This window comes from Rhamphochromis longiceps, linkage group LG9 (genome assembly GCF_057381845.1).
Source record: "Rhamphochromis longiceps isolate RC_006_pf linkage group LG9, R_longiceps_female_GT1.1, whole genome shotgun sequence".
Taxonomy (NCBI): domain Eukaryota; kingdom Metazoa; phylum Chordata; class Actinopteri; order Cichliformes; family Cichlidae; genus Rhamphochromis; species Rhamphochromis longiceps.
The window spans coordinates 32,662,050-32,674,151 of NC_140565.1; the positions used below are offsets into that span (position 1 = coordinate 32,662,050).

The following is a 12,102-nucleotide window of genomic DNA, read 5'->3' on the forward strand; positions in this document are numbered from 1 at the left end:
ATTGATTTTTTAAATGCAGAGGAGATGGCTTATGGATCGACTCTCTGGTAGGAGCTGAGCACTCATTACCTCACTGCACAGAGTCGGCAGCACTCACACAAAGACACACACGAGCTCTGCAGCAAGAAGCTGGATGTGAAAACATCACCAGCGTCACATTGTGTGAGTGTGTGTCTGCAGGTCTGTGTGTGTGAGCGTGAATATATTACATAACTGTTAATGAGTGACTTAGACTGTTCCAGTCAATGTGAAGCGAGTGTGTGAGAGTGTGTGTCAGGTTAAATCGGGGTAATGAGGCAGCTTTCTCTCTGTGTCACGTTGCTCAAAGTCTTAGAGTGTGCAAATGACACAAATTCACCGACCGCTACACATGTGAGGACCTTCACTGAGACAAGGGACGGCAAAGCAAACAAGTTCTGCAACGGTCAGACCACAGAGCTTCAGACCGAGCTGTGAGTAAGTCTGGGAGAAATGACCACACTTCTCACTTGGTTTATCACCTCAATAAGCACTTTGGTCAGTTAATGGCCTCAGTCACTGGTATCAGGTCTTACTGAATAAAACATGACGTTCTGTCAATTTTATTCACCGGTCGTCCAAATAGAGGATGAAACAGGGTGTGCGTGTAACTGAGACACTACATGAGCCAGGCTGATTGTAGGAAATAAAAAACCCTGAAACCTAAAGTTTAAAAAGAGAACTTACTAATAAAACAACTAAAACTGAAACTAAAACTTTGATATGGGACAAAAATAATGGCAGGGGGAACCAAAAGAAGCAAAAATGCAGAAAATACAAGATGCAAAATGTGAGAAATTATACAAAACGAATACAAAACGATAGAAAACAGCCAAAAAGAGGATTTCAGAATGATTAAAAAGCAACCTCAGTGATCATATAAAGACCAAAATGACCAAAGCCTGACCTAGCATGGCCAAAATGTGACAGAAAAGGACAAAAAGAAGAAAATGATCAGGAAGGGAGCGCAACAACCATGGAGGTATACTACAGAGAGGCCAAAACAGTCCCAAAGTCATGGACAGCAACCATGAAGACATGCAAAATGAATAAAAAGAGAGCTCAGTGATCATAAAAATACCAAAATGACAAAACAATGGCCCAAAACAGTCACAAAACAATATTGAGCAACTATAAAGAGGAGCAAAGTGATTAGAAAGAGATCTCAGTGATCACGAGAAACAGTCAAAGGACCACAGAGAGACACAAACAATCAAAATATGAAACAAAACGATGGGAAGCAACCATGGAGTCAACATGAACAGAAAGAGCTCAGAGATGACTAACATGTGACACAAACGATATTAAGCAACTATAAGAGAGGCAAAATTATTAGAAAGATATCTGTTCATAAATGATTAAACGCCTGCGAAGCACAAAATAATCCAACAACAGCAAAATAGTTGAAGTTAAACACACAGGAAGTGTGTTTGTGTCACTGTGGTCAGATTTCATCACAACATGTCAGGAGACGCTTTGGTGCAGATCTTTGCTGAGACTTGGTGAATCTTCGTGAGTCAGCTAACTTCCAAAGCTTGCTTTATAATTTCCATCCTGAACTCCTGAAAAGCCTCGAGGCTATCGTGAAGAGTGGGCAGGGAGCACTGAATTTAATTTCAAACATTTCAGAGACGTAAAAACCTCACATGCAGAATCACTTAAAACATGCTTCTGCTTTTTTTTAAACTCTTTAAGTTGTGCTTGCTATGTCCATTAATGGGTCGACCCGTGGTGCCAACAGCAGTCACTGATGTTTGACCACGAGCCAAAAGGAAATTCACCAGCAGCTTTGCAAAGTAGGATTTCATTTCCTCAAATATAGCAGATATTTTTGTTTATCGTTTGGCAGGAAATGAGAGGAACTGCTGTGGTTTGTTATCTAAAGTGACAGAGACTCATTGGATTGGCTTATATGTGCACTCACATGTGCAGACAACTGCCCAACTACCCCTGTGAGCCAGTAAGAGCCGATAAAAAACAGACTAAAAGGAAGCACTGAAAACACACACACACACACACACACACACACACACACACACACACACACACACACACACACACACACACACACACACACACACACACACACCTCAGCTCTCATTCACGCACACACTCGCTCAGATCCTGAAACACCTCCATCACAGCGCTGTTGCATCCATTGAGTCGATAACACATACACACACTATCATGAGCTCAGGTGTGACTGCAAGAAACACACATTCAGTTGACACACTGACATCATTGTTGAGTCAGTAGCACACACACACGCCTGGTTTGCTATCTTTGTGGGGACATCCCATTGACATAATGCTTTCCTCAGCTGCTTACTCTAACCATCAAAAATGGTCCATTAGACGATCGACATCAGTGCTGGTTTTTAAATCCAGATTGAAAACACATTTTTATTCACTGGCTTTTGACTCAGTGGTTGACTGACTTGTATTTACTTGTATTTTATTGTTTTTCACTATGTTTATTATTTTATCGTATTTATTATTCTTATGGTATCTATTATGTTTCTATTGTTCAGCACTTTGGTCAGCCTTGCGTGTTTTTAAAGTGCTATATAAATAAACGATGATGATGATGATGATGATGATGATGATGATGATGATGATGATGATGATGGTGATGAAAAATGAATGGCTAACCCTAAACCTAACTATAACATTTTGAGTCCCCCATGGGGACCTGGACTTTGGTTCCCATGAGGGCTGTTGGTCCCCACCAGTATAGTAAATGTCAGATTTTGGTCCCCATCAAGATAGTAAGAATCCATGCACACACACACACACACACACACACACACACACACACACACACACACACACACACACACACACACACACACTCGCTAAGGCCCCCAGTGAGGCAGAAAAGAGTTTCCAGACAGCAGAAGGAACATCGTTGCTCTCTGAGGGGCCAACTAACATCTGCTGCCATCTGCCGCTGCTGTTCAGCTGTGTGTGTGTGTGTGTGTGTGTGTCAGACACAGTATCATGTCTCATCAGGATGAGGTCACTTGTTCGCTGTGGGAACACCATGTTGAACACACACGTGCACCAGCTTCTTAGTTTGTGTGACCTGCTGCGCCGCGGGTTTTGTGCCTCGCTCGGTTTTGCTCTCCCAGCAGATTTCTCTGGCTGACTGCGTCGCTCTAAATGGTTTAAATGGGACTTCTTAAATATTTCATAAATGCGCAGGTGTGCTCTTGCAGAGCTGAGATTTGTTCCGTCATCCTCTGAGAATCGATTGAGGCAATGCCAAACTTATGATAGCACCTTCTCCTTCCTGTGGCCCACTTTTAAAAACAAAACATCTGCAGAGAGGTGCGATTTAACGTAAAAGTGACACAAAGCAAACTCCAAAGAAATGCTAAAATAAAGAGATGAAAACCAGCCATAAAGAAAAGAGGAGCTGATTATTAGAAAGATGCAAAATGAGTAACATAAGATGTAACTTGACAGCAAAGTGGTTGAAAATAACTATAATAACAATAATAATTATTGTGAAAAATGTAAAACAAAATATCCTAAGTCTAAATGAGTGCCTAATATGATAGAAATAATGACCACAAAAAGCATTAAGTGACCATGAGATGCAAAATGACCAAACTGTGACATAAAATTCCCAAAACAGGGATGAAGATGAGCACAAAGAACAGGAAGTGATAGCAAAAGGATACTCTCATGAAGCTGCTGAAAACAGTTTGAAAGCTTTTATGACTCAGGCTATTATAACAGGATTAATACGTTCAGGGAAAATCAGCCCATCAGTTTCCCAGAACAGCGTCCTGTTATTGATTAACCGAGCGATTGGTAGTGTTTAGTGAGCACGTGCGTCCCAGAGAGAACAGCCAGTGAAAGCTAATGTGTGATTCGTTTCAGAGGGTTAATGAGAAGAGTCCAGAGGTGGGTTTCAAAGTAGCTTGCAGATTTGTAGGATCTATGGGAAAGCTGAATGGCCTTAAACAGTGCCCCCCTGTGGATGTGTAGAGTGATGTCTGTGGATGTTTGTCCTGGTGTTTGTATGGGTGGCAAAATAAAATATGTCCGGTATCTGCGAACAGTTACCGGTAGAAACACCTTGTTGCTGATTAAATGAATGATTGCTTGATCATGATGCTGTTCATTGGGGAGCAGTGATGTTTTTTACAGGTTTCACAGGTTTTACAGGTCAGTCAGGTGCACGCGCTGCTCAACATTCATCACGATTTTGCTCCTTGTTTTTGGCTGTTTAGGTTACTGCATGACCAGAAGTCATTTTCGGAGCTGAGCTACAATTAATTTGGCCAGTATCGAGATTATCAAACACACTTTGGAGAATTTGATCGAAAAAGGCGATTCTTGTATGTAGGGGTGGGCGGTAGAAACGGTATAAATTTGGCCAACTGTAGAGATTTTGACTATACCGCTCTATCGCAATAACGCATGTTGATGGTGTCATCAAGCTGCGCCTGTTTTGGTCGAAAGCATTGCAGCGGCTGCAAACAATATCATCTGCAAATTACTGCGCTCCCTCCACTTCCCTACCATTGATTCATTAATGCTGAATTCTCTCGCAGCTGCTCTATTCCCATGTTGTTGCAGTATATTAATAACTAACCTGGTATTGTGGATGGATTATCTCAGTTGTTCTCCTGACTGAAGTTTGGTCTGTTTATAGCATCCTGCCATGTGATTGCATTTGTCCCTGACCACCAGAAACCCTCACGTTAACTTTTCTCGAGTGGAAAAAAGTTAGCATTCATCCTTCAGCTTCACTGTGCTAATGTTATGCTAACGTAGCTGTTTTGCTAGCGATCACGTAGCACATCATTATATACCAGCTAGCTTAACTACAGTAACCCTACAAACGTCACTGCTGTTTAGTTTACTGTCTTCCTTTATGTTGGAAGTGATAGCAAAGCAGTACGTTTTAATTTTTTTAATTGATCTCTCAGTCAGAACATGCTATGGCATGTTTAGGTGGAAACTAGCGAGCTAACTTCCTGCTAGCTTCTAACTCTGTTGAATTTAATAAATTCTGTTTTCATGGATGCCTGGATGTAAAGCAGCAACGCTGATCATTTTATTAAAAATGAAAGAATTTAGACAGTTTTTAACTCTCAGTGTTCGTTTGACTTTGGGACCTGAAGAAGACGGAGTTTTGGACCCAGATTACTCTGCAAGGCTCCTGACTATGGCAGCCATAATGCTCCGGCTTCATAGCTTACCAAAGTCATATTAAATTTTTTTTGACAGATTTCTGTGCGCTGTGTACCACATAAAATCGGTTCGAGGTCAGTAAGCACAACCAGAATTCATACATAAGGCACACTGTTGATTTTTGAGAAAATTAAAGGATTTTAAGTGTGCCTTATAGTGTGTAAAATACGTTATACAGAAGAAAAGAATATATCGTGATATATATCGTTACCGCACATGCTTCAAATTATACCGCGATATGGATTTTAAGCCATATCGCCCAGCCCTACTTGTATGTTATTTAATTGATTTGTAATAAATGAGTAACTGAGCTTTGCTCCCCACCTCCTGCCTGTCTTGAATGTTTCCCTCCATCAGCTCTTGCACCTTGCTTTCCCATTTCTCTTACACCGTCGGGTTGCAGTGCACGGTGCATATTGATGGATTATGGTGTCTTAAGGGGTTTCAAAGCCAGTGGCCGGTGGCCAAGAGTGCAAAGCTGTCTGGAATCTCAGAGGGCTGTCTGTCCGACTCGTTGGTTACTCAGTCTGTTCTCTCGATAACCAGCCTTTCCAACTTTTCTGCACCGTACAGGAGAGTAGACAGGATGGAGCTGGATGGAGGTGTAATTTTATTAGGTTAATGTCTAAACCACTACACTATTGATCCCTATATTTGAGGTCGTTATAATGCCACAACACTGTAGGAAATCACAGGCTTTTATATGCACTTGCATGAATGGGAAATCTGTGAAGGCTAGATGATGAGGTCATTATTTAAATGTGCAGCAGCTGTGTTGCTGCTCTGCTACATGTGCTGCAGACAGCTTTGTAAACAGGAGTCACAGCTGCTGTGACGACACTGTTTCGAATGGAAGACAAGTGTCTATTTCTCAGTTGTAATGTTTTGGGAAAAGAAAGATGAAATCTAAGTGAATAGAGAGGATATTATGGTATGAGCTGTATGTGTCTGGTTCTAGTTTGAAGCCTTAAAAGTCATTAAGAATCTGCCTGAGCTGCAGACGAGGGTGTTTGAGCACGTCTGAGTCGTCTTTTCAACTTCAGCTCAGTGGGCGAGGATGAGATGAACATCTGGAGGAAGTGCTGGTTTTCTGGTTGGCATGAATCACATCAAAAGCAAGAAATCAGGTAGGCTTCTAGTAAACTGCCTGCTCATAGTCATAGTTTTATAGAAGAGATTTAATGTCAAAACACACGTTATTTTTAGGTCACCTTCCCTGTTACTGTCCAGAAATGAGGCAACATTGGTTACGCAGGTAACCGACATGACGAGCTGTGGACTGTGAAGCGTCATTGTAGCCACTGACAGGAAGTCTGATGGTCTTTCTGAGCGGCGGTTTTACATGTAAAAATGGTTAAAATAAGCGTGTACAGCTGCTGTGAAAGAGGTTCATTATGAAATCAAGAAGGCTTCTGTGGCGTCGTTCGTGTCACTACTTCATCATCAGAGACACTTAGAAATAAATCAGCTCGGTCGTCATGGTAACCAAAAAGGACAGCTTCCAAACAACACAATGGCAGACGTTCATCTGCCATCTTTTGTGTACAGTCTCTGCATTGTTACGTGCAGGTTAATGCGGTCTGAAGTTGCCGCTGAATGCTCAGGTGCTGCAGCTAACGAATCCCGACATAACATGTGGAGCTTTATTTCCTCTTTCCGACCCGTTTCTCCTGACGGATCGCCGGAGGAGGAGTGAATTATTCATTATTCCCTGAGAACGAGGTCTTTACCACAAGTGTAAAAAATGTGATGAATCTCCTTATTAGAGAAGTCATGTTTCAGATTCTATAAATCATCCTCAGTGGTGTGTGTGTGTGTGTGTGTGTGTGTGTGTGTGTGTGTGTGTGTGTGTGTGTGTGTGTGTGTGTGTGTGTGTGTTGACTGTGTACGAAGCGCTCATGGCAGATGGTGTTTAATCTTCTCTGGCCATCTGGACTGACTTTCTCTGGCGTCTTTTAAACGCCCACACACACACACACACACACACACACACACACACACACACACACACACACACACACACACACACACACACACACACACACACAAGGCATTTTACTGAGGGCGCTCAGGTGTGTGTGTGTGTGTGTGTGTGTTTGTGTGTCCATGTGTTGTGTGTATGAGACAACATTCTTTGGAAACAGCTCATCCAATTACAATTTAGACGGTCACAACCTTCAGACCTGCAACAAAAACAACAGACACTGTGTTTTTGAGTGTGTATGTGTGTGTCTCTGTGTCTGTGTGTGTGTGTGTATTGTCTAGACTGGAAAGTTGTCCTCAGATTTGGGACTGTTTGTTCTTCTTCTCTGAAATCTATTTATGTGTTTGGGTTCAGCACTTAGAGGCTATTTGTTCTCATCTGTGGTCATCACTGTGAGTGTGCATGCATTTGGGAGGGAGGCAGGAAGTGTGTGTGTGTGTGTGTGTGTGTGTGTGTGTGTGTGTGTGTGTGTGTGTGTGTGTGTGTGTGTGTTGCGGGTCTGAACACCTAAAATGGAAACCTCTGCCCCTCCCACGCTGGCTAAAGTGGATATTGATGGATACAGAAAGCGCGAGAGAGAGAGGAGATATTGATTGATAGGAAGAGTTATAAAGCGAGGGAGGAAACGTGTGTGTGTGTGTGTGTGTGTGTGTGTGTGTGTGTGTGTGTGTGTGTGTGTGTGTGTGTGTGTGTGTGTGTGTGTGTGTGTGTGTATTAAAGTGAAGAGGTGGATAATAAGGAAGAAGAGGGGAAGCTTTTTCTCTCTGTTTAGTTTCTGTCGGGATCACTCTGTGAATTCCTTTGTGGTAATAGGCAGGGTCACTCGTGTGTATGTGCGTGTGTGTCTGTGTGTGTGTGTGTGTGTGTGTGTGTTTTGTGAACGAGGCATTGTGGGTCTAGCCATTGTGAGGTCACAGGGTGGTGATGTAATCTGTGCAACGCGGCGCCGCTTTTCCTGAGCGCAGTGGTTACTCGCTCTCTCCAGGAACAGATTTATCACACTCAAACAAACCACACACACGCGCACACACACACAAAACCTGGCCTTGTGACCTTTGACCTTCACTCTCTGTCAACCTAGCAGTGTATCAATGACTCTACATGCTTTGACCTTGCTATTTATTTTATAAGTGAGGAAAACAGCCTGTAGGGTCGATCATTACCTGTTAAACTATCAGTTATTGTTTTGATTCATTTGTTAGTCTCTCAGGAAAAAATGTTCGTCCTGACTTAAAAACATGCAAAGTGATGTTTTTATTCCTGGACTATTACAGAAGCTTAGCACGAGCTGCAGTTCAAAGTAATCCTCCTTTGTCTCACACTGAGGGGTGGTGCTGTTTTAGCTCCTCCCCCCACTGCCACACCTGTGTCTGATTGCTGGTTGTTTTTATGGACGGGTTCTTCAAAGTAGCAAATTAAACACATTAGAAACGTGTAAGTTTAATTTCACAGTTATTGTGAAGCAGAATCCGCCCCGAGCATCGTTTCCTTCAGGAAACAGTTTTCGTTTTGCTTGATTGTTTTTCATTTTCTTCCTTTAGAAATTCAGTGGACACAAAAATAGGACAGCAGATTGCCGCGATGACGGGCCGATAAGTCTGCGTGCTGATTGCTTTCTTTAATTTAAAATCAGCTTCCTGTTGTTGTTGTTGTTGTTGTCGGTGATGAGTGGCGACGCAGCACACGCAGTGATGAAAGGGCCTGCAGCCAGTTATTGTTCAGTCTGCAGGTTCCTGATTAGACGCTTTATCTGTGAGAGGTAATTTCACCCAGAAAACCTCAGGTTATAACGTCGTACAACGAGCAGTGTTGGGATTCTCACTCGTGGAAACAGCTCATAATGTTGTATATTTATTATATTTCACTCGTGCTTTGGATGTAAAACAAAGCTAATATTAGTGACAATGTTTAAGCAAAATATCGACTAAAATAAGTAAAAAACAAATATTTTTTAAGACAAAAGCTAAAAAACCTCCCATCTGTGATCATTTAACCACGTAAAAAAGGTCTCTGTGGCTCATGCGGAAATATCTGAGGGGGATTTGGATGATGAGCGAGGAAGAGGAGGTTGTTTTTATTCATTTATTGTTTTATTAATATTACTGAGGAGGAGAGGAGGAGGTGGACGAGAGGAAGATGCTCTCAGATGTCTGACTGACCCTAGCTGGAATTTGACACAGAGACTCAAAGCTACCCGCCTCCTCCTCTTCCTCCCCCTCTGAGCCTTCATCATCATCATCCTCTTCCTGTGGAATTTCATGTCACACACTTCCTGCTCTCAGAATCACAAATGCCGTCTGCTTTTCTTTCCTTTCCTTGTTATGTTTTATTTTAAACAAACTCCTCTTCTGCTTGTCCTTTCTCTCTTATTTCCTTTCCTCGTGTCCTCTCTTCTGTCATGTCCTTTCCTTGCTTCCTTTTCTTACTGCTCCTTTCCAGTCAGTTTTTCTTGTTTCATCATCTCTTTATCGTTCCTTTGTCCTCTTCACCTTTATAGGTACTTTCCTTTTTTATCTCCTCGTTAATTTCACCTCATCATTTCTCATTTCCTCTCCTCTTTCCTTTTTAATTTCTCTCCTGTCTCGTCTTTTATTTCATTTTTTCTTTGTCTTTTCTTAATCTCTTCTATTTCCTTTTCTTATATCCTTGGCTCTGGTCTGTTTCCTTTCCTCACTTCCTCTTTTATTCCTGTTCTTGTCCTCCTGGCCTCTCCTGTCATTTGCCCTCCTTTCCTCTGTTTCCTTCCCTCCTTTCCTTTCTAATATTTTGGACTCTGCAGAGGTTTCCAGCTTCATCATTTTAGATGTATTCAGACGATGCGTTCAGTGACCTGTGGGAAATCACACTGTAATACAAACAGTATTTATCACATGACGCTGCAGACAGACGCAGACTCTGAGGGCGCTGATGTAAAGTTTGTTGGGGCGGGGTGCTCCAAGGACAGATGTGTGCCTTCCTGTGCAGATGTTACCAGGGAAACAATGACAGGACATGCTTTAATCACCAGGACGAACAGCTGGAGGGCCTTCCTCTGTCTGTGTGTGTGTGTGAGAGAGAGAGGGAGTGTGTGTGTGTGTCCATCAGTGCTGTGTGCTGTAACAAGTTTGTCCAGTTAGTGAGTTTGAGCGGCAGCGTGGTGACAGGAGACAAGCGGGATGAAGACACTTTTATTTAACGTTAGAAGCAGGCAGTACCAGGTACACACACACACACACATACACCATGCAGACACACAGACTGTTGGTACAGATTGTCGTTAGCTGGCTGTCTGCGTTTGTTACATTTCTCGTGATTCACCGTGTCTTTGGTGTCCTCGTAGTCTCGGTGTGTTTGCATTGCTTTTGAAGTCTGTGTGTGTGTGTGTGTGTGTGTGTGTGTGTGTGTGTGTGTGTGTGTGTGTGTGTCAGGTTTAGTGCAGGGTTGTGAGCAAACGTGCAGCTTTGCTTTGGCAGCAGAAAAGCATATTCTCGCTGTAACGAAGCGTCAGCTATTTCTGCCGTTTCCTTTCATGACTCATCTTAACTCTGCATATTTTGACTTAAAGTTCGAGTAAAGTTATTCAGACATGAGCGATGTGCTCTCGGCAGATGTGGCTCAGGAGGTGGAGATCCGCCGTTTGATCCCGGCTCCTCGAGGCTGCAGCTCAAAGCGCATAAAATAAAAGTGAACGGGTGAATGCAAACCCCAGCGGGTCAGTAACACAATGCTAAGCTTTTGTGATGCTCTTTAGGTTTTCCTCTGTTGGCTGAATATGTCAGCCTCAGAGCCTGAACAATGCTGGACTGTGCGGCCGGCCGCACCAACAATGAGTGATTTAGTGGTGTGTAATTAGCGACCAGACGTGGATGGATGTGAGCCGAACAGCTGAAACTGAGTCGTAACACTTGCCGGCTGCTTTGATTGATTATTGATGAGTATTTATCTCTGACTGCAGGATTTATGTGAGCGATGAGGCTCTCACATGGAAGGAAAAAGTAATTCACCAGTGTTTGCTGTACTGCAGTGTGTGTGTGTGTGTGTGTGTTTGTTGGCATCAGATGAAGCGCTTTGATTTCCTCTAATGAGAGGGGAGAGCGACCGAATGAAAGGAGGACGGACGAGTGCACAGACAGTGGGTCTGCTGTCCAACAGATCACAGCGAGGTGTGTGTGTGTCGTATGGACATATCACCATGGTAACATGGTTGGCATGGCGACAAAGTTTTCTGTCTGCGAGCTGTCCCCCTTCCTTTGTCCACATCTCTCTCTCTGCGTCCATCCCACTGTCACTCAGTGTCTCTCGCCCCGTGTTGACGAGCTTCGTTAATTAGGGTTTCGTCTGATTGATTTTTGTTTAGCGAGCGGTCAGAATTTATAGGCAAATGGATCAATATGTGTCAGATAGTCAGTCATACCACAGTTGAAAACTTTTCTTTCTTCTAAATTTTTACATTTTTTGTTTGTTTTTTGTTTTTTAAGTTTAGTTTTAGTGTTTCATCCCCGTGTTTTTAAGAGGAGATGACAGAAGGAAAAAACACGGAAAACTTGTGACAATGACTGAAGACGACGTGCGCTGGCAGCGTAGGAAACAGCGATGTATTTACAAAAACATAATTAAGTTAAAAGAGTGCGCATTTATCGGCTGTTTGCGCGGCTGACGGCGTGCGTGGAGGACAGGAGGAAGTCGCAGGGCCTGTCGGAGACAGGAGGCTGCAGGAAGGTCAGAGCTTTTGCACGAGCTCCGCTTATCCAGATAATCACCCTCCAATCAGCTCCTGCAGGACAAAGCTTACCACAGCCAAAACAAAACAGAGACACCCAGTGCCTGACCGGCCGGACTTTTTTAAATGTAACTCATTATAACGCCAGAAGCCATTAAACGCTATCAACAGTGGAAAGAGGTTTGTCCATTTGA

General features: G+C 43.0%; 1 protein-coding gene across 2 annotated transcripts in view; it reads left to right on the forward strand.

Annotated features, from left to right (window-relative positions):
• rps6ka3b (ribosomal protein S6 kinase A3b) overlaps positions 1-12,102 on the forward strand; it is a 67,030-nt gene that overhangs the window by 17,744 nt on the left and 37,184 nt on the right. The window contains exon 1 of one of the 2 annotated variants that reach the window (XM_085417420.1): positions 10,251-10,406. The exons of the other annotated variant lie outside the window; for it this stretch is intronic. Within the exon in view, the coding sequence (XP_085273546.1) occupies positions 10,365-10,406 (42 nt within the window). The 5' untranslated portion in view covers positions 10,251-10,364. Of the gene's footprint in view, positions 1-10,250; positions 10,407-12,102 lie in introns of those variants that run through there. 2 annotated transcript variants of the gene reach the window in all.